A 22,629-nucleotide genomic window follows, 5' to 3' on the forward strand; every position below is an offset into this window, starting at 1 on the left:
GCAGACTCTTACCTCTGGTCTACAAAAACAAATTTCCCATCTATTGCATGCCGAGAAACATATTCCATAGATTTCACCCTGATTTCCCCGTTCACCGGTTGTGGAACCACGTGAGAATGCAGTCGTCCAATTGCAACAAGGCAGCTGAGATTACACCCCTCATTGTCCGGTTCGTTGTCTTCATCCAGCCCCATCTTTGTGGGTGGCCAGCTTTTCAAATAGCCTGTGCTGTGGATTGTGCAGAAGCTTTTTCGATCTGCTAGAAAGCAAAGGCCATGGTTAGTGTCAGTGCAGCTTTGGGGCATGAAGGCATAGGCAGCCTATGATGGGTTGGGATGTAGGTAGAGAGTCAAAATATAAAAAAGAAAGCTTTACTTTCCAGAAGTGAGCATCTAGTGAGAGAGGAAGACATAAAAATAGATCATTATTATCCAGTGTCATATGTGCTAAGTAGAGCCAGTTATACCAAAGGCATTACATAACCAAGGAATGTGTATTTAAATCTACCTGGGGAAAGGAAGGCTGCCCAGAAAAACAATGTAGGAGGTAGATCAAGAAGGATGAGCACTGGCTAAGGGATTAGAATGTGCAAAGGCACAGAGGCATATTCTGTACAAGAAATAGCAGAGAGCTCTGTCGGGTTGAAGTAGAAAGGGAGGTGCTGGAGATAGAGTTGGAAAGGCAGGTTGGGGGAGGATTATAGCGGCCTTGGATTATGTGCTAACAAATGCGATAGTCTTTTCCAGATAAGAAATGGAGAGCTTCCAAAGGTATTTAAGTGGGGAAACAGCAAAATCAAATCGTGATTTGGATGCTTTAGGAGCAGAGTGATGGGTGAACTGGAAAAAAGTGAAAACCAGAAGGAGGACAATAGTACAGCAGAGATGACGAGGACTGTACTCTGGCAGTGCACTGAGGATGAGGAAGAGGCAGGGAAGGACGCAGGAGAGATTTCTGAGCTAGAACTGTTGGGATTTGGTATGAATATCAAAATATTTGGTATGGAAGAAAGAAAATGAAGACGACTCCAGCTTTTTTGGATTGAGTGGTTGCTGGTACAGTTCACTGACTTAGGGGAGAGAATGCAGAGTATGTTCTAGAGGAGAGGGAGAAAAGATTTCACTTTGGGACACATTAAGTGTGAAGCACCTGTGAATTTCAATAATAAACAAATCCTTATGGAGTGTTTACCAAGCATCAGGTCTGTGCTATTTACTGGGAAACAGTGGAAAACAAATCAGACATGGCTTTGTGGAGTTTACAGTCTAATGGGGGAGACAGACTTTAAACAAAGAACCACACAAATAACTACATAACTGCAACTGTAAGAATGTGCTAGAAAGAAAACCTGCAGGGTGCTACAAGACAGCATAAGGCAGGCTGAGGGAGTGACAGACATTGATGCCCAACGCTAAAGGATGAGCTGGAGTGAGCCAGGTGAAGGGAGCTGGTGGGGAGGGGGAGTTCCAGTACAGAGGCCTTGGATGGAAAGGAAGTGGGCATGGCTCAAACGTACAGAGTAGTGGCAGGGGTGGGGGCTGCATGGTCATGTTAAGGAATTTGAACTTTTCTTCAAGAGCAGTGGGAAACATTGAAGGGTTTTAAACAGGGGACTGATACAAAGACTTGCTTTTAAAAAGATCATTCTGGCTGCTATGTGGAAGGATGGAAAGTGTGAGGAGCCTATTTCACCAGTGGGAGCTGAGGGCAGACTGGATCTAGTGATAGTGGTAAGCATGAAGATAGATAAACATATTTCAGATAACTTCTGCAGAAGGAATTCATTGTGGCAGGACTTCATAACTGACTGGATCAGGGTAGGGGGGTGAAATGGGGTGAGGGTGCCTCCCAGGCTTCCAGTATGCACAACTGGATGGATGGTGGTGCCATTTACTTCAAGGAGAAGTTCAGGTGGTTACTTTTATATGTATCATGTTTGAGATGCCCTTGAGATATCTAAGCAGGTAGATATAATAAGCAGTTAATTTATGAATCTGGAGTTCAAAAGAGAAGTCTGGGCTGGAAATATAAACTTGGAAGTTATTGGCATATAAATGGCATTGAAAGCTAAGGGAGTAGATGACATTACCTATGGATCAAGTATAGATGGAGCAGAGCAGAAGGCCCAGGACAGAAGAGGAGGAGCCAGCAAAGGAACCAGGAAGAGAGCCTGGAGTGACAGAGGACAGGGGAGATGAGAAGAATGTGGTTTCATGGAATCCTAGGGAAGAGAATACTTCAAGATGGAAGAATAATGAAAAGTGTCCATTGCATTTAGCAACATGAGGGTCATTGGTGAATTTAGCGAGAGTAATTTTGGTGGATCAGTGGGGTGCTCGGGAGGCAGTTACGACTGTGGCTGAGAGTATTCTTTCTCAACCACATTAAAACAAACAGAATTTAAACAGGGGAAGCCTTCCCATGAATCCGTCATCAGGACAACACATCAGAGTTTTCCAACTCTCCCCTGCTCCCTAGGCGGGGAGATAGTGGGGTCCTGGCTGCAGTCCTGGGGCCTGCCGCTCTGACCAGCTCGGAACCACTGAATCAACACCCTGCTGTGAGCTCCGGTGTAGACAGCAAGCCTCACCTGTACTAGGACTTGAAAGAACTGGTAAATGGTTACCTTTTTTCTTTGAGCAGGTGGAGGGGAAATCCTTGTCTTCAACCTTTACTGAAGGCCTGTTACACTTCATCCTACAGAAGAAAGAACGTCGTGCTCCAGAACATAATCGAGATGGCCCAGGGGTTATATCTGTTTTAACTGGAAGTCCAGCTGCAAATCAATACACAAAATGTGATAAACTGAGGGTAGTGTTGTCTGTCAGGAGGGGGAGTGTGACCTTGGAAAAAGCCTTTTCTTTCCTGCCTCACTGTTTTATAACAACGACATGAGAATAACATTTCTCCTCAGTTTAGGCCTTAAAAGATGCAGTACGGATAGGTGCGTTGTCAATCTGGAAATGTGTATAGATCATGTAGAATGCAGCTACTGGATGAATGGACTAGGTGCTCTGGGGATAAAAAGAAATATAGCACGGGGTTCCTGTCCAGCAGGAGCTCAGAGCTGAGAAGGGGAAATGGAAGTTCACCATGAAAAGATAAATAACACAAGGTGATGTATGATTAGTCCCAAAAAATGGCAGAGACAACCTGTGCTTCCCAGAGGGGGAAGAACTTGGGCTGGGATTTGAAGGATGGGCAAGATTTGGATACTGGAATGGAAAAGAGGAAGAGGGGACTGCCTTATGTTCTCAAAGTTGGCCGTATGCCAGAATCCCCTGGCTGATTTATCAACATACAGATTCCTGGACCCCATTCTAGATCTGTGTTGTTCCACGAGGTAGCCACTAGACATGGAGCAACTGAGTGGAGATGTGCTGTAAGTGTGAATACACACACGATTTCAAAGACGTAGCACAAAAAAAACCTCTCATTTTGGATTTATGATGTTAAATATAGTATTTAAATTAACTTTACAGTGATTTTTACTTTTTTAAAGTGGCTACCAGAAAATGTCAAGTCATGTATGTGGCTCATATTTGTGGTCTGCCTTCTATTTCCATCGGACTGTGCCGTTCTAGAGCAACTGCATGAGAGCCTCTGGAGGAGGAGCATGACTGTGACCTGACAGGAAGCGCAGCCACTTGTCAGTGCAGAAGCTGCAGCTCCAGATCACATCCAGGGGGAACAAGTGCCCCCTGCCCATCACGGGAGCAACCGTCAGAGGCGTGGCCCCTGCCCAGGGCTCCTCCTGGGTCCCCCCCCGCAACCTACCTCCCACATTGCCACCTCTGTGATCCTCCCCAGAATGCCAACCCAAGCCTGCCCCACCCAGCTCAGAGCCTTCACCGCGTCCCCACGGATGGAAAGGTCTTCGTGGTCCAGCCCTCCCATGCCCTCGTACATTTTGCACCAGCAGCCCCAAGCAGGCCACACGGCACCACACCTCTGCACCCATCCACCAATCGTTTTCTCTGCTCTCTTCCTCCCTTCATCACCTGGCAAACATTAATTCATCATCTTTTCAAACCCACCTCAGTTGTCATCTATTTGGTGATGCCTGTCCCCACGCCCACATGGGAATTAATCATCCCTTCTCTATGCCTGGTACTATTTCCATGGCTGCACCTATGCTGCAGGCTGCTGTCTGTCCTTTGTCTCCCTGATTATATGGTAGGAGCCTTAAAGGCAAGGACCAAACATCATCCATCTTTTTCTCAAGTCACTAAAAAATTGCCAGGGCCAGGCTATAAAGGGCAACAGGTACCAGGGACTGCACTGTACTTTTAGGAAGAGGAGGAGTGCCTTAATGAAAAGGACGTTTTAAAGCAGATTCCTCCGTGTATTTCCCTCCAGAGATTAAAATGGAGAGCCTGGAAGTGGGAAACTAGTTAGGCCATGACTGCACTGGGCCAAGGCCAATACCAACACTGATGTTGTGCTTACTATATGCTGGGAACTGTCTCATGTGCTTTATGTAGTTTAACATATTTAATCCTCACAACAACCCAATGAAATGGGTACTATTTTGCAGATAAGGAAGCTGAGGCACAGAGAGGTTGAGTAACTGGCTCAAGGTCACACAGCTAATAAATGATGGAGCCAACATGTGAGCCTGGCAATCTGACTCCAGAGTCCACACTCTTAACTGCTGAGTGCACAGCCTCCTACGGGACTCAAGAAGAGAGCTACTGGGGCCTCCCACAGGAGGCAGGGAGGGGACGCAGGAGCAGGAAGCTGGGGGGAGAATGTGAACAGGGGTTCCAATGCTGCACGAAGGAAGCCAGGAGGTGGAGCCAAACTAAGGAGGAACCACTTTGCTCAAAGAAACATATTTATACTTGAAGTTTTCTTACTTTCATGAGGCTGCACGTGTGCCACTCAGATAAACAGAGGTGCTTTTTTCAGGGGGAACAAACCTAACTGGTGTGCGCCCTTTAAACCCAGGAGCGTACGGCTGGGACTATCTAGATTCGGAAAAAAAATGACTAAAGATCAGAAAGAATCAAGTCAAAGTAGCTGTTTTTCCTCTCAAGGAATTTAGCATTGAGTTTTTTCTTCTTTATGTAAAACAGAACAAAAACAAACACAAAGGAATGTAAATAATTCCATTTAGCCAAAGACAGCCCCTGTGACCCAGACAAAGGGCAGAGAGGCAGGAACCCAGAGGCCGAGCCCGCCGCACACACTCTGCTCTCTCTGCCCGGAGCCCGGGGTCTGAGCGGTTGCTGGGAAGCAGCGGCAGCCCTCTCCCCTACTCACTTTTTGCATCTATGAGCCGCTCCCGGGGCGCCGTGTCGGAGGAGGAGAGTTGCTCCTTGACTTTGGCGATATCTTTAGGATGCAGGTAGTCAAACAAACTCTGACCAATCAGATCATTCTGTGGGGATGAAACGTTAAAAATGACAAGTCAACAGCAGCTGGAATATAAATTATCCAACAAGTGCTTTGTCTTTATTTTGTATTTTTAAGCATGAGAATTTCAAATATTTCATATGTGAACATGTACACATGTCCAGTCACTTTGCCTAGAAACAGACACGATGAATGAGGCATCAGGAGTCTGGTTTTGGTCACACATGAGGGAAAAAGGGCTCGATGATATAAATAGTTCATGCTCCTCTAAGGCAAGAATCTTTCAGCTGTGTGTATTCCTTTTTTATATACTTCTGATGCCCACAAATTCCCTTCTAAGACCTCAGCAGAAGGACTGTAGCGTGTGGGCTCTGACTTGAGCTCCACTGAGCCTCTCTCCTCTTAAGCAAGTTGGGTCACACCGTATGCCTCAAGAGCCTAATCTGTTAGCAGAGATCATAGAAACTTCCTCCGTAACTTTGCTCCGAGACTAAAAAGAGCAAAACGCTTTGGAAACATGGAGTTTACATCAATTCTAATTCATATAAATGTTATTTTGATTCTTCAATTCTTCTGCCTTACCAGGGTTCCTTGCAAACACCAGCATGTTTAATAAGGAAATGAATGAATGAATGAGTGAATAAAAACTCTAGGGATGTAACAGGTGAAAAGCTCTGCTCTGGAAGCTTTCATAAATGTTTAGATTATTTAGGAAGCTGAGGTTCAACAGGGCTAATAAGTGACACATTGTTGCAAACACAGTATATGGGTGGATTCCCAATTATCTTATTCCCTGGTATTGTATTATCAGTTTACCTTTCTTCCTTGTCGATAGCCCCTCGCCCTCCACCCCCACCCTACAGTTGTGGGGTAGTTATTTCGCAGCAATAAGAAAGTCATAAAGCTGCTGATGAGATCAGACTCAGACCTTCCAATGGGGGAAACATGGAACACATTATAGTATTTTTCTAAGTTTAAATTCATTTCTCTATTAAGAAGTAAAGAATTTTCTGGAAGAAGAATTAGGTGGACAATATAAGCACTTCACATGTGACTTGAATACTACAATTATTCTGAAAAGTGGGGGACCTTGCTGGCTGCTGAGGCTGCCCAGCACTAACAGGAGCGTGAGCAATACCTGGCTGTAGTTGAGGATCTTGAAGACGGACTCTGAGACAAAGAGTATCTTCCCTCGGTCACATCCCACGACAAACAAAAATCCATCTGCTGCCTAATCAGGAGAAATGGATAGTTAATTTATCACACATTGAGAAACAGGATTTGTAATCACTCTGATAGCAAATAAGGATTTGTCTTCTGAGTATCCAAAGCACTATGAAGGGCACTCACTGACAGTTTCACAGGTATCCTGAGAACAGATGCTTCAAACAAATGCCTTATGAGAACAATAAGATTCTCTCTAAGGCAGATATATACACATATATCATTTAATGGTTACAGGGGAAAGTCCAGTTAAATTAAATTCTATTTCAAAGCAGAATTCAGCTTAAGAATTTTCCTTTGATTGTATGAAGGTCCACAGAAGTCTTATTTTATTGCTCTGACTATAACAACTCTATGTACAATCAGATAATCTGAGATTGGAAGGAATCTTTAAGATCAGAATCCCCTCTCCAATATCTTGGCCGCTGTCTGTCCTCAACTTGAACATCTCCATTTATGGGGAGCTCTCTCTAGAAGTGTGGTTCTCAGCATTTGCAGTGGTGGTGTTTTGTCTTGGTTTGGTATTTTTATGCTGATGGTCTGGAGTGGGGCTGGATCACTTGCTTTAACCCCCACTCCATCCCCATTCCCACCCCAAAGTGATTCTAATGTACACGCGTTGAGAACTACTGCTCTCAAGTATTATCCCTTGACCCAGTGCTGGGCTGTTTGTATCCTAAGTGAGACAACAAAGCAAAGCAAAAATTTCCCCTTAGATTCTTTGTACCTCTTCTTTACCTTAAATATAAGTAAAAATCTAAAGTGCCAAGAAAGACAGGTATAGAGACAGGACAATATTTGTCAGATAGACTGAAGCAGATAAATACCAAAGCTATAGTATCTGAGAGCCTAGAATATTTTGTCTATGCGTGCACAAATCCTATCCCCAACTTTCCAGATGGACAACTACTCGCCTCCTGCTGGGGTCTCCCCAGGATGGGGAGGGTGCTCCCCACTCTATCACGCACTTGCTCTCACACTCAGCTCCCACGCTTCTAATACACAGTGGGTCAATATCTTGCTTTATTCACTAGTGCTCAGTCTGTTCTTTGGAAAAATATAGAGAAACTCCACTCCCTTTTCCAAAAAGGGCCTTTGGGATATAGTTTAATTTAAAAAACTAGGAAATGAATTCATGTGCCAGAAGGTAAACGAATGGTGCAGGCACTTGTGCTGCAATAAAAGGAGTCAGTAAGAGGGGAAGAGAATCACTACTGCTGGGAGAGAACCTGGCAGGCCACCCAGCCAGAAGGGAGCCAGGAACGCTCCCTTCCTAAGTGAGGCCCCTACACGGGCCCAGGGGCAAGGGATGACAAGCAACTCTCCAAGCACCATCTGCTGGAAGCCTCATTCTGTCAAAAAATAGGGTATTAATAACTTCCTCATTTGCCTTGCAGACAATCTTATATGTAACAAGAGAAGCGTTTTGAGGCTTTTCATTGATGAAGGGATGTGGCATGAAAGGTGCCTGGGAAGAAGGGGACTGTGACATCCTGGAGGAAATGCTGGGCAGAGTGACGCCTGAACCGATAACATGAGCCAAGTGGATTTCAACACATCCAGGGGAGAGACAGGAGGTTCCAAAGGCCAGTGAATAGTTAGTGTAGGGAAGGGTCCGCTTCCTTGGGCAGACAAACACCACTCAGTGAAGGAGCCGCGGCCGAGGGGACGGCTGAAGAGTAGAGGTGTGAGAACACCACCAGGCCACAGGAAAATCAGAGGCAGCCTCGCTCTCAGGGAGGACGCTGTTAGTTAATAAGTGACACCAGGCCCTGGTAGGGTCTGCCTAGTGTTCAAAACATGGGCAAGTAGAGTATCTAGACATTATAAACGGATCAGGTTGACTGCTCCCTGACACACCATTTATTAAAGATATTTTTGAAAGCGCTTCGTAAAGAAAGCAATTAGTCAGATTTACACAGGTAAGGGACAGTGGAAGTCCGGTCCCTGCTACTAAACTGGTCAAACACCGTCCAAGTGGACTGTGCCTTCTGTTGAAGTAAATTCCCAGGGAATGGGCACCTGGGAGTGGCCAGGGATTGGAGAGTAGTTCACAGCCACTGCCATGGGCCAGAGGAGAAACAAAAGTTTCATCAGGGAAGACAGATCACCATCAGTGTTTTATGAAACAGAAGAGCAGAAAAGGCAAGCACAAGATGAAGTATTTAGCTTGAATAGCATTGAAATCCTTGTTCTATACCCTGATAAGTGTGGCATCGGAGAGGAAATTATTTAGAAAAGTAGCAACAAAAAAATTATTAAGCAATTGTCATTACAAAAGGAGCTTGTTTTATTTATATATATATATATATATATATATATATATATATATATATATATATATATTTTTTTTTTTTTTTTTCTTGAAAACATCAAATTACCGGTATGGTAATCAAGACCAGCTACGTAATTTGTAGGGCTCAGTACAAAATGTAAATGCAAGGACCCTTGTTCAAAAATTATGATTTTCAAGATGGCAACAGCAGAGCATTAAACCAAGCGCCAGGCCCTGTGTGACTGCATAGGTCGCACGCCCATGAAGCCAGCCTGGTGGTTTCTCTAGAGATGCTACAGACGTAGTTTACATCTTAACTTCAGCAAGTTCTCCCTGAGAACCAGAACATGTGTATGAAAAAGGATGGAGAGGTGAGGGCAGAGCTGGCTCTGAATATCTGTGCCCTGAGAGTGGAACCAAGGGACCATCACTAACTTGCTGGGAAGGCTTGGGCCCACCCTAACGTGTGTACACTGATTGGATGTTGCTAGAACAATGCCATGCGTATACAGTAAGTACTCAAGAAATGTTTGTTGAATTAGTGAATGAATGAAAATGAAAGACACAGAAGGCATGCCTATCAGATCTACAAGTCACATGAGGCCTCAAAGGATCGCTAATGACAAGCTGGAATGTGGGACCATTCAATCAATAGATTTTGATGGAGATAAAAGAGAAGTTCAAACAAACAAACCGCACCCATACAAGATGGAAATAACCTGCCCTAACCTACAATAATTCATGTACAAGAGAGTTGGGGAGGAGCAATATTACCACTGCCCAAAATGTGGCACTAATGAGATGGCTTCTATGGCAAGCGGGGCACCAGCTCACTCAACCCCGGGCCAACCAGACCACAGCTGAAGTTCTGTGTTGGGCTGTGAGAGCCACTTCTGCAGGGAAATCTAGCAAACAGTTGTGGCTCTGGAAAGTGTGTGTGGAAAATGCTGTTGGGGGGCCAATTCCCAACTCCCTTCTTCTCTCTTGCCTGCCTCTACTGTGGAGGCTGGAAAATCTAAATCCTTGTCCTGCAACCTGCCCTGCAGCTAGGGGCGACCAGGTGACATCTTCTGGATGAGCTGAAGTCCATTCCAGGGCTTCCAGGAAGGTGTACCCTTTCCTGATAGGCCTTCCCTGGCCTAGAGCCTCCCCTGCCCCTTCTGTCTGGCTGGTCTGGCTACTCAGCCCTGGCACGGCCATCTCGCCACACTGAGGAAGCAAGCTGCACGCTAGCTCAGCATGGTGGTGTGAGAAGACAGGAAGAGCCTGGTTCCAGCTGACCTCACTAATCCACGGCACCAACCCCTCACAGCCTACTCAGGACCAGCTGTACTTGAGAAACAAAACCCTACTTATGCGTCAGGTCTTCTGTTCCTCGCAGCTGAAAGCTTTCTAATTAAAACAGCACGGCCTGAGGGGCTGGACAGAGAATCCTGGAGTAAGCACGCAGGCCAGACTTACAGGGGAGCCAGGGTGAGCTGAAAATGGGTAGCGATAATGCAAGAGTCCAGCTGGACTACCCTCTATCCTGGGGCTTTGCAAACATCTGCTCAAACAAGGGCGCCAAGATGTTGCAGAGGGCCCAGCAAGCAGGGTCAACCCTGGCTGTGGGGACGGGGCAGTTATCGTGCCTTTTAGTTAGGTTTTCCTATTTTTCTTTTTATGATTTGCAAGAGGACATGTTTCTGAATCCAGTTTCTTTCCCTTCCATTTCCAAGTGAATCTCACTCACACGCCTTGGAGCCCTGCGCAGACCTAATTCTGCACGGCAGCCAGGTTCCCATGGTGCAGCCTCCACTGCCTCTCTGCAGAGACCAGCAGGATGAATGACGAGCCGTGGTCAAGCGGGTGGAGCATTACCTCTTCCATTTACCTTCCTCCTTGAACCACAAAGTCTTTGGAAGTGTTGTTGTTTTGAAGCGATTCTGGTGTAAAGATTTAGGTGGATGTTTTTGTGCTAGTGGTTAAGCGAGGACAAGAGAAATTCTCAATTGTTATCAGTTTCAGTCCCTTTCTAAAACCTCCATGCAGGAATGTGATTCTTAACTACCTCCTATTTTTAACAAAATCCTGTCTCTTCTGATTTAAAGTCACAGTAGCATGGATCTTTAATCTTTGCCTAAGCAAGGATGGAAGAGGAGAAGGAAGGTCTCGAGGAAGGACTGTGAAGACTGTCCAGACAATAAGATGAAGGTGCAGACCCAAAAGGGGAAGTGGGCCTAAAAAATTCAGTGTTGAGACATCAAACTCCTTCATGCTGGCATTCAACTCTGAAATGTGTAAACATGAACGCTGTGTACAACAATCCCGTAATTGCAACATACCCTGAGAATGAGGTGTTTCAATTCATCATCTGACAGAAAAGTCGGTTTGTAGTTTGCTTCTGTGTATGGATTGGTGGCACCTTAGGGAGAAAACAGAGAAAGAGTTGGTACACTTTATATTCAGAAAATGTCTCATTCCACTTCACTGCCTCACACCTTCCAGACGCAGCCTAGTCCCTACGCGCTGGGATTTAAATTTTCTCGTCTTTTTCCTTAACTGAGAGGCCAAGATTTGGCTTTGGACAGAATCCTGTAATGCCAAAGAGAATTCCATTGAAAAGAACACTGTTGCCCACAGGAGATTTAACAAGCTTGCTTCTGTCACTATAGGGAAAACCAAGAGATAATAGAAGGAAGTTAAAAATCCACATCTAAGAGAGAAGGCAGCTCTAGAAGCAAAGTGGTAGAGGCTCTGGGGAGGGTTCCCTCCTCTCAAGATCTGTATTAAATGGGTTGTCTAGCAGGCCCTCAAATCACCACTCTAAATGGTCTTGGGAAATCATCCAGTCTGCCAGGCCCTGAGTAAATATATTGGAGAAGGCATTCAGTGTGAGTTCCTCTTCATCAGAGATGAGTTAAATGAGCTTGGCAACCTGGAGAAATGCATTACTTCAGTAAATGCAGCTCGAGCTCCCAGGACTGAAATGGGACAAGACTCATGTTTAAAAGGCTGTCAATCTGGCATCTTTCAGGAGAACAATAACTTAGAGAAAAATGCCAGCAGTAAGTGACCTGGAATCTGCAGAATGGTTAGTAGAATTGTAAAGAATTCTACTAGTGGAATGGAGCCATAACAATTCAAAGAACCACGGGCAAGGAGGGAAACGGAACATGTCTGTGACTTTCATGTCAACTAACAAGGTGTGCATGATTAATCCACATCTCTGCTTTTTATGATAAATTGAGATTTACCACTCTTTTCCTTTCAATTTAATAGAAATTAGCTTATAATAATTTAATCTCTACCACCTTTGCTAATATGAATTTTTAAATGCCATTCTCCCAGCACAGGATACAACATTTATATTTTTGAATAATGACCAAAACTCAGACAAAAGCAGGTACTTCTTATTTCTGGTGGCTTTGTACAACTATAAAGACGCAATTCTTTTACCACGCAGGTCAGAGAGCTGACTGAGTGCCCACTTTCCAATCTCCTCAAATAGTCCAAGACGAGCTATGGAAAATTCCAGGAACAGGATTCACTAAAATGCCTGATATGTTTCAGATTTCTCCTGTGGTGTGGGTAAGTCACTTCCACATTCCTGCCTCTGTTTTCTCAGCCTCCTCACACTCAAAAAGGAGGAAAATACTGCCTTCCTCATAAAGAATCTATCTGGATTGGGAAAATTCCAGAAGATGAAAATATCATCAGTGTTCATTCCTGACAATAAAATGCAGCAAGAACCATCAACCAGTGACTCACTCTTCAAATGAACTGTGATGAATTTTCCTCTTGAAAACTGAAATTGACTTTTCTGTGTCACCAAGCGCACCTGCATTTCTGATGTCGATCATTGTATGGGCGGTGTCCTCTCTGATACGCATGTAGCCTGATCACGCGCCCATACAGACACATGCACAGAACACAGCCTCTGCCCTCTGGGGATGCAGGACTGCAAAACCACATCTTGATACTCACATAAGCTCAATAATCACTTCATTTGGCATCGTGTTTATTGCTGAAAATTACAGGCATATTACTCAAAGCTACACATTTGCAAGTCATAAACGTTTGCCTTAGGGACTCAGAAACATTCTAGCAAGGGTGGTAACATTTGTGGGCAAGGGCACAAAGGACAATCAGGCCCAGGGTCTCACCTCGTAACGTTTTCATGTGCTGAACAGCCATCCGTAGCACAGTAAGTTTATCTAATTTCCTGGACATCGCATTGCATGTAGGTACCAATGAAGCCAATTCATCAATAAAACTGTTCATTTTATCCCGACGCCTCTTTTCAATCTGACTGTGAGCTTCCCTGAACAACAATATGAAAAATGATTTCTATAAAATGTAAGCGAGCATCCAGGAAACAAGGACAAAAATAAGTTAGAACTGATTCCAGTATTCCTCTGACAGGGCAAATTTAGAAGCTGCAGAGTGATTCAAACTAGACTTTTCTACTAAAGTCACCAAAACAGTGGCCTCACTGCCAGGTCAGTATTAGTTTTTTTTGGGCTTACGTCATGCTTAGAATTAAGGAGAAATATTACAAAAACTGTCTTTCCAGAGTAAACGATATCGTTAATTTCTCATTTCTTTTCCTCTCAGCCTCTGTAAAGTTAGATTTTAAGATGAGGTAGAAGGAAAGAAAAGGGAGGTGGAGGTTTCCAAGAACAAAGCATCAAGAAAGCCATCAGTGAGGGTCCTGTGGCCCCCAGTGCGCTCCCTCTGAGGTTTGCAAGGAACCTGCTGTGTGACTTGTCAGAGACTCACCGATTGAGTCACCAGGTAACTAAGGCTACCATCCTTGGATCAACCATGACCCCACCTAGACAGAGCAGATGCTACATCTGTCCCCAGGAGCTTCCTCCGAAGAATGTCATACTCCTCCCTCCCAGGAGCTGCTGCCTGCTGAGGCAGGGTGACACTTTCTCCGGCACATTCTCTCCCTGACTGGTTTGCACCTGCCGTTTGTGATTGCCCCCCTAAGGGGGCGCATCAACAGTGGACATGTAGTTTGCTGCCACAGCAACAGAGCCATGGTACCTCCTGCCAAGGCTGGTCTGTGAGGGAAAAGCCAAAGTCTCAGGCCAGCCGAATTCCGCAGCCCCTGGTTCTGTGTCAGGACACAGCCTCAGATGGCCCTGGAGCTAATGACAGGAGAGCTGAGGACCCAATGGAAAGGAGTCAGCAAGTGTGGCTGGAGGCAGGAAGGACTGAGTTAGAGAATCTACTCAAGGGAGCAGGGTATCTGCCATGTCTGGCCTTCAGTTGCAACTTGCAGTGCAATAAGGGCCCTTTCAGAGGCAGGGTGCAGCCCAGGACAGGCACTGAATCACTGAGCCAGGTCTCCTCTGGAGGGCCAAGTAAGGAACAAGTAACCTGCCGAAGACTGGGGAAAACTTGAGCCTTGATTTATTTTCTGCTACCTCCAAAGTCCCCTTCAGGTTAAATGTGCATAGACAGCAAAGAGTGGAGGCCAGCTTAGCCTGGAGAGAGTGAGGGGCAGAAGGCCACACCAAGCCAAGGCCTGCTACCCCCTTCTCTATTTCTTAAGGATGTGACAGTGACAAAAGGACTGTTAGACAGGGACCAGATACACAGAGCCTTGTCCCTCACTCTAAGCGCCCAGAACAAGGACAGTTTATGGAAAGAATGAGGGCCCAAGCTTACCTTGCATTTTTGATCCTTCCTTGGTGCTCTGTGTATTCTAACCTGAAAAAAAAAAAAAAAAAGCAAAAGATAAAAACACAATCCCCTGGAGATTAATGGCAAAGTTACACATCTCTATTTTCTTCCCTGTTTAACCCCTGTCATCCCAACACACAAGGGTCTTGGTTGTTAGCCATACTGGGGGCTGGGGGCGGGGGGCAGACAATCTTGAGCTCACAGGCTCACAGCCTCTTTGCTTATCCCCAGTCGAGGACGTGGGAAGAACCTGCACCAAGTAACAGAATGTGTAATCATGCAAAGAAAATGCTACAAGGACACTGAAGTTCAAATGACTGGGTTCATGGTACCTTCCATGAGGGTCATCTTTGTCTGTGTCCATGCTTTCTCTGAAAAAGCAAAAGAGAACGTGACTGTTTGTTAAAAAAGACATACTAAATAGCTTATCATAATACGGAAGGCTCTCATTTATCCAGAAACCAAACAATTAGGAAGCTCAAATAGCCATAGTATTGATTATTGATATATAATTGGAAAACAAACAAACAAAAACAACTTGAACCTACTGTAAGACTCGGACTGGTTGTCCAGATTATCAAGCTAAACTTATATATAGTCTCAAGGAGTCTGCGTGCTAACATATATTTTACCATATTTTGATTGTTTGAAAATTGGGAATACATATCATTTATGGAAACTCTTAGTTAACCAGAGTATCCAGATAACTATAATACCTCATTCCTCCATCATTCTGGATAAATGGAGTTTATTCATTTGCAAAACATATCGAGCATCAAAGGTACGTGTGCAACCGTATATATTTGGGGGGAGAGATAAGAAGGGGGACTCAAAGTACCAACGAAGCAGTACTAAGCAGAGCCCTGAGGCAGCTTTTCAAAGGCACTGCCACCCAATGTTCCAGTTCTCAGCTAGGTGGGAAACCCCTAGACCTGAGGAATCAGGAGAGAGGGGAGGAGTGGGGCTGAGGGGCGTAGAACCCTGTTTGGCCATGGAGGGTCCTGGGGTCACAGCAGGGATCTGCCTCCCTTTCACAGACTCTGGAATCCAAGTTTCATGGCACCTTGTGGTTCAGTAGAAAAAAGACTGAAATCCTCAGAGGAAGGAGTTCCAAATCCCCTGGGTCAGTTCACACCCTTCTCCGCCCCTAAATTTATCAGGAGGGCACTGACTGCCACCTGAGCCACTCTCCTTTCTCCTGTCTCCCATATGAAAGGAGGGATGATGGCCCTTCAAACAATGTAATCTTAAGGGCAAAAACAACTTCTTAGGAGCTCTGAATCACATGATGGGCATTCTAGAACAGTGGTTCCCAACCAGGCACCCTTGATTTCCTCACAGGCAGAGAGTTTCTCAAGCTAGTCCTAAAGTTCAGAGGAAATCATGCAAGCCACATGGGAAAATGAAAACTCCCACTCCCCTTTCGTCTAGACTTGTATCTGTTCACTGAGGCCAGGTTGATCATCTCAGGGGAAGAGAAGCTCGCCTGGCAGGTAGATGTGACTTTAGTACATTAAAATGATAGGGAAAGGGATTAAGGTTGCTTCATTAGTAGGGTCTCCATGAATTACAGAAGATTTGCAAACTGGGGTCCATGAGGGAAACATGAAGGTCTTGGGTGGTGACAAGGTTGGAAACCACAGGTCTAGACAGCAGAGGTCTTGGAACACGTCAATGGCTCCATCAGCACTTGCCCGAAACAGGGGGTCCTGGTCTCCCTGCTGGGGAGTTACCACCACGGAAGAACACCCTCTCGGTCCTCACACCCGCTCTCCATCCCCTGGGCGTTTGCTCTCTTCACCATCTGGGATAACTTACAGATTAATCATAGCATCTCCTAGTGGGCATCTGACCTCCAGCCACTGTGCTCCCCAAATTCGACCTGTGAACTTCAGCAGAAAGGACATCTGCTGGAGGGGGGACACCTCCTTGGAGATTTTCCCTCATTAAACAAAAGAAAACTTCTTAAGTGGACATTTGGGTAACATTCCACGCAGTTGCCTCAATGAAACAAAACGTGCCTTTGAGTGGTCTACACTGCCTTATTCCCTAGGTGTTCATACAGATATAGAAGAGTTGGCTGTAAGTATGAAAATTTACTTACTCAAAAGAAAAGTCATCAAGTCTAAAAAGAAACAAAAATACTATTTAATATAACAGGTACATACTAATTTAAATAACGTTTAAGGACAACGTCAATGTTCCTAGACTGTTCTCAGAGATGACCTCTACTTACTCATTCTCCAAACATAGTTAGGCAACTGATGTCTTCCTAGAGAGAGCCCCTCTGGCCAAGCTCTCTGACACCACTGAGATTACATCCACAGACCTAGCTGCCCCCCTCAAAGGAGCAAAGGATGACGAAGAAAGGGGTAAAAGGCAGAATTTGGCTTTAAGGCTCTTCTTTTTCCCTCGATGTGGAACAATTTGGGGACAGAAAGGGGAAGTCAATGCCTCAGCAGTGCTGGAGGCTCCCTCCTGCTTGCAATCCAGGGGGAAGATAAAGTCAACAATCAACTGTGCCGCCACCTAGAGTGGGATCTTTCATTCCCATCCCTTTCCGCCAGGAGGATCCCGTCTCCCAGGAGGAACAGTAGCTGGCCCCCAGGTGTTCCGTGCCCGTGAACTGACGCCACGCCTAGCCAGAGGAAGGCGAGCCCCAGAGGCCTTACTGGTAGTCGGTGGAGCTGCCTTTCCGTTTGCGGTTGCAATCCATGCCACTGGTGCCCAGGGGGCTGGAGAGGAGGTCGGTGGCGCCCGGGGACATGAAATCACTGATTGTTGAAGAAATGTCCATCCTCTGGTCCGCCATTGGAGGTCTGAAATTGGTACAAGGGGGCACAGAGGTGCATTTATTTCTTCATGCCCTTCTAATGTGGTGGAGGGCCAGGGTGGCGCTGTAGAGGGACACGGGGGCTTGTTCACAGCCCCAACACATCTCTCATCCGGCCAACAGAAACAAGGACACGGTAGAACAGAAAGAGCATCGTACTTACCTTAAGAGTCATTACAGGTAATTTAGGCTCCCCAGCTCATTTTTCTGATGAAGACACGAAAGCCCAGAGAAACTGGGTGGCTTCTCCCAGGTCCCCGTGCTAGGGTGTGGAAGAACTAAACCAGAACTCAACCCTCCAGGAGTTACAGCTCCTCCCACTGAGGGGACCAAGGGCCCAGATGTTCTCTGATGGTCCTAATTTTATTTTCTTCTAATCAACAAATCTGATCAACGAAATACATAAATATGAATTACTTGTTATCTTTGTGTTTTTGTTACAACTCTTGTAAAAGTTGTAGGAAAGCAAAAAATATCCTTTCTCAGACTGTAAGTCCCACTTGGGAGTTAAGAAAATATGGTCCGTCTCTATTGCTGGCCCAGGCAGTCTGTCCTGTCTCCCGCCCCATCCTTTAGTACCCAGCATCCCATGCATGGAAAACCTTGCATAATGAAATGAAGACACTGTAAACAAATTTACAGAATATTTGGAGAATTCATATTTTAAAAGCAGAAAGTAAGCCGCCCCAAAAAAGAGGCTGACTAGTACCTTGCAAGGGACTCCAAGTCCAAGTTGAAGAGGGCCGTGCACTGACGGCAGTCGGGGTCTGAGCTCCACACGATGTGACAGGGCCGTCACTCTCTCCCTCTGGGCCCGAGTTTCCTCATCTGCAAAGCAGAGGTGAGTGTGAGCTCTTGCTTCACTATCACTTTATGCCCACAGCTGAGTGAACCAGCCCTCCCCGCTAGGCGTGTGCCAGTTTTTCACTTTCACACCCATCGCTGGAGTGAACATCTTTGTGCATTTATCTCTGTGCAGTTGAGCTGTTATCTCTTAGTACAAATTTCTAAAAGTAGGACTGACAGGTCAAAAGGGGACACACATTGTATGTTTGGTACATACTAAAACACTGTGGTCCAGCAAAGCTCCAATAATTTATACCCCCAACAAGAGCTCTTGTCAACCTGACAGAAAAAACCCAAACCTCATTGTTTTTACAATTGTATTTTTCAGTTATTACGGATGGCATTCCTGTGTTTATAGGCATTTCTTGGTCTTCCTTTATGCCTACTCATGTTCTGTTTTTCTACCATGTTGTCTTTGGTGTTGATGGGCCTCCTAACTCATGTTCTCCTGGGCACCCAAACCTGGTGGGAGAAAAACATACAGCGAACCGACTGTTCTCACTTTCAGTCCATGATGTCTCACCTCAGAGGCCCGGTGCGGCCAGCAAGCCTTGACTCCCCTGTTAGATTTATTCTCCCACTGTGCTATGGAGGACGTCACTCTTTCTCTTTTCTCCTCAAACCTCCAATGTCTCCCTGATCCTCACTCTCAGCTGATAACCTTGCTTTCTACTTCACTGAGGCTAGCAACCACATCTGCCAGCCTTCCTAGACGCTGTGGTTAGGACAACCCTCCACCCCGCCAGGTGTGCTGACCCCATCCTCTCTCACTGCTCAAGACCATCACGCCAGAAGTGTCTCTCTGCCCCCAATCCTGCATTATCCACTTTCCCCACTCTACTGGGTCAGTCCCATTAGGATAAAAAACACACTACAACAACTCTCATCATGAGGAAAAAAATAAAAACTTTTTTGAACCCCATTCCTCTCCAGTTACTGCCCCATTTCTCTGTTTCCAAGTCCTTTCCTCTTACTCTCTATAAACTAACTCAAATCAGGATTTTGTCCCCATCATTCCAATAAAACAGCTTCTGTTGGGCTCATCGGTGTCCTCCCATATGCTAAATCTAATGGCTGGTTCTCCACGTCCTCCATACCTGACCCATCGGCACCATCTGACAGAGCTGATCTCTCCCTCCTCATTGTCTTCTGGCTTCGGAGATGCGCCACCTTCTCATGGTTCTCCTACCGCAGTGGCCACTCCTTTAGCTGGTTCCTCCTCATCTCCCTCACCTCTAAATGAGGGTCCCATGGATGTCCTTGGACCTCTTCCCTGTCTATATTCACCTCCTAGGAGATCTGTCTAGTTTCTTTGCTTTAAATACTATCTATGCTATGACAACTCCGAAATTTACATCTCCAGTCTGGACCTTTCCCTGAATTCCAAACTTCTATAACCAACCACCTCCCGACATCTCCCTCTGTATATACCACAGAGACCTCAGACTGACACATCCCTAACCAAACTCCTGGTTCTCCCCAAGCCAAGCCTCTTAGTCATGCTCATGTCAGTAAGTGGTGCTTCAATCCTGCTGCTTGCTCAGGCCCCAAACCTAGAAGTCACCCAGATTCCCTTCTCTCTTTCACAATCTGCATGCAATCCACCAGCAAATCCTACCAGCTCAACATTCAAAAAAACATCCAGAATTTAACTACTTCTCCCCCTTTTTCCTTTATATTTCTGTTCAAATGTCACTTCACCCGTGAAGCTTCCCTAAATATCCATATAATACAACCCCTTCCCTGCCTAATTTTTTTCCAAAGCCCTTATCAAAATCTGGCCTACAATCATGTACTTCTTTCTTTACTTACTGGCTCCACTAGACTATAAGGATCAAAAGAGCAGGGATTTTGTTTGGCTTACTGCTTGCACCCTTAGTGCCTAGAACACCTCCTAGCACATAGTAAGTACTCAAGAAACAGACGTTAAGTGAATGAGTAAATAAATTTGCATATTAGGAATATTCTTTGTTCATCATAGATGTAAATATTTTCCCCCTTCTTGCCTTCTAACTTTGCTTATCATGTTTGTATGTGGTACTAAAAGTGACATGTTTTAAAAAGCTGTATCTCATTCCAAAATAATAAAGATATTCTCTTCTTTACTAATATTTTTAAAGTTTTAGTTTTTTTATTTAGCTCTTTAATCCACTTGGAATTTATTTTTGGTACACTACCTAACGTTGGGAATTTCTTATTTCCCTCCAATGGGTAGACAACTGGCCCAACACCATTTACCAGACTATATGTCCTGTTACCTGTCATTTGAAATGCCACCTTTATTGATTTATTGCCTATTGCTGGACTTTCTGTTCTGTTCCTTTGATCTAGTTATTTCCATTCTAGTTTCACACTGTCTATTATTGTGGCTTTATAAAACATTTTAATATCTGGTAGAACAATCCTTTCCTTCTTATTACTCTTCATTTTCAGAAATTTCCTGGCTATTCTCCCAGATTTATCCTTCGAGAAGCATTTTATAACCATTAATCACACTGAAGGCCCTGTTGGTGTCTGCTGTTGTTGTTATCACTGTTACTGACATTAAGAGAAGTAGGGCCAGGAATGAGTACAGAGCTCTTCCCTCAGGGTCTTGGTGACCCTCTGGGCTGCATGGCAGACACCGGGTGCCAACTCCAGCCCCCACTCCCTCTTGCTGAACAGTGAGACAACTGCATGAGATGGAATATTCCACACTTCCTGAAGGAAGAACTACCATTCAAGCTGCCAATGACAGTTGTGGGGGTGGGGGGTGGAGGAGGAGAGAGGATTTATTTATTACCTGAAGTTGCAGTTCTTAAGCCTCAGATCCACCTTGGGAGAAGCAAGGGGCCACTGGACTTGCTGGTTACCTCAAAGTGATTTTCATGTTTTGTGTTTTCCTTTCAGGCAGTTAACTTCTTCTAGAAACCTACAGTGGGGCCCACAGGAAAAGAAAACCCAGACAGGTTACTTTGGGGTAAATAAATGTAAAAATCTCATATGATCAAGGGAGGTGGGGGAGCTAGCTCCTAACTCCTAATCACAGGGAGTAACGTTTCACAGCCCCAGCCCTCAGCTGCCTGTTAGACGCAACTGCAAACACACGAAGGAATCTGACAGGAGATGTTTCCTGTGAAAAACAATGCCTTTTAAGTTACTAAACATGGATTCTTGGACACGGCCTTCAGAGACGGAAGATAACTGTGTTTTCCATTTCTTCTATTGGGTCAGGCAATTATCGTAGTGGACACCTACTGGGTGTGTGCTGGGCGTCAGGCCCTGTTCTTGTTGCATTTATAACTCATTTCAACCTGAAAATAACTCTATGAGGTAGACACTATTGTTCTCTTCATTTTGCTGGTGAGGAGACTGAGGTAGAGAGAGGTGAGGCAACAGGCCGAGGTCCCACAGCCACAGCGGTGGGCTCCGGAAGCTACACTCGCCGCCACCACATCACTAACTCTCTCTCGAGTGAGGTCAGTTACCTAAACGCAGACAACGAGCAACATTAAGCCAATGTCCAGAAAACATTAAGCCAAAACAAATTAATGCCAGCAGGGCCAACACCTAACACTCCTGGGAGTGAGCGAGGGTGTGAAAGAGAATGCCCGTGAACCTCAGGGACCTCTGGGCACACATAAGGCTGAGGAGAAAGCAATTCTGAAGAGGCGCTCCTGTTGACCAAGCGGCGCTGCCCGCCCATCTCCTACCAGTCCGCCAGGGGGCTCCTCTCTGCCCTGTGGTCCCTGCGTCTGGGGGAAGGGGCTCTAAAGGAAGAAAAGGGCCACAGCTGCCCTCCTACTCCATCCCTGCTCTGTCCGGAGATGGCAGGACTTGGGTTTTAAATAGGGCTTTCCTGACCTTTCTGAAGCAAAAATCCTGATGTTTCACATTCCGCCGGCTAATTCTTGCAGTCTTCGGATTACCTATCTTTGTCTTGATCATGAGAAAGGCCTTCAAAAGAAAATCCAGGAATAGAACTGGTTTTGTCCTCCCAGTTTATTCCTCTTTGCAGTCTGATTCAGAAACCTTCACCGTCTGGGCATGTACAACCAACGTGACCGGGAATTCTGGACTTCTAGTCCCTCAGCCTCAGCTGATAGAGAGCTGCAAAGGGATGCCAAGTCCCCGGAAGTGTTGCTGGAGGGGGGCATACCGTATGCGGTCCCATCCACATCTGGTTCCCTACCCAGGTCACACACTAGCCCCCCAGGCCCCAAATTAGCAACCCGTGACCCACCCCGGGCATCCTCCCCTCTCCTTCCCATATCCCACAACCCTCCCCTTAGCCCTCTGATGGATGGTCCAGCAGCCACTTCCCTCCATCCCTGGTCACTGCCTCCGTCCAGGCTGCTCTCCTCCCCAGCCTCGCCCCCTCCTCACTGTGGCCAGAGACAGGCCAGCCCCCTTGCTTAACACCCTTCAATGGCTTCAC

General features: G+C 45.7%; 1 protein-coding gene across 10 annotated transcripts in view; it reads right to left on the reverse strand.

Annotated features, from left to right (window-relative positions):
* The window catches only part of BMAL1 (basic helix-loop-helix ARNT like 1), a 104,476-nt gene that overhangs the window by 14,645 nt on the left and 67,202 nt on the right, over window positions 1-22,629 (reverse strand). For 3 of the 10 annotated variants that reach the window (XM_087433182.1, XM_087433183.1, XM_014783099.2), the window contains 12 exons: window positions 20,995-21,123; window positions 18,076-18,194; window positions 17,206-17,352; window positions 16,638-16,658; window positions 14,866-14,904; window positions 14,519-14,560; window positions 13,003-13,160; window positions 11,182-11,261; window positions 6,497-6,589; window positions 5,266-5,383; window positions 2,627-2,776; window positions 13-259 (listed from right to left, as the gene is read on the reverse strand). In XM_087433182.1, the coding sequence (XP_087289308.1) occupies window positions 13-259; window positions 2,627-2,776; window positions 5,266-5,383; window positions 6,497-6,589; window positions 11,182-11,261; window positions 13,003-13,160; window positions 14,519-14,560; window positions 14,866-14,904; window positions 16,638-16,658; window positions 17,206-17,345 (1,088 nt within the window). In that variant the 5' untranslated portion in view covers window positions 17,346-17,352; window positions 18,076-18,194; window positions 20,995-21,123. The other 7 variants (XM_087433184.1, XM_014783104.2, XM_014783112.2 and 4 more) reach the window with 7 other exon arrangements.

Source organism: Ceratotherium simum, chromosome 7, assembly GCF_057802395.1.
Source record: "Ceratotherium simum simum isolate JZ-2026a chromosome 7, ASM5780239v1, whole genome shotgun sequence".
Lineage (NCBI taxonomy): Eukaryota > Metazoa > Chordata > Mammalia > Perissodactyla > Rhinocerotidae > Ceratotherium > Ceratotherium simum.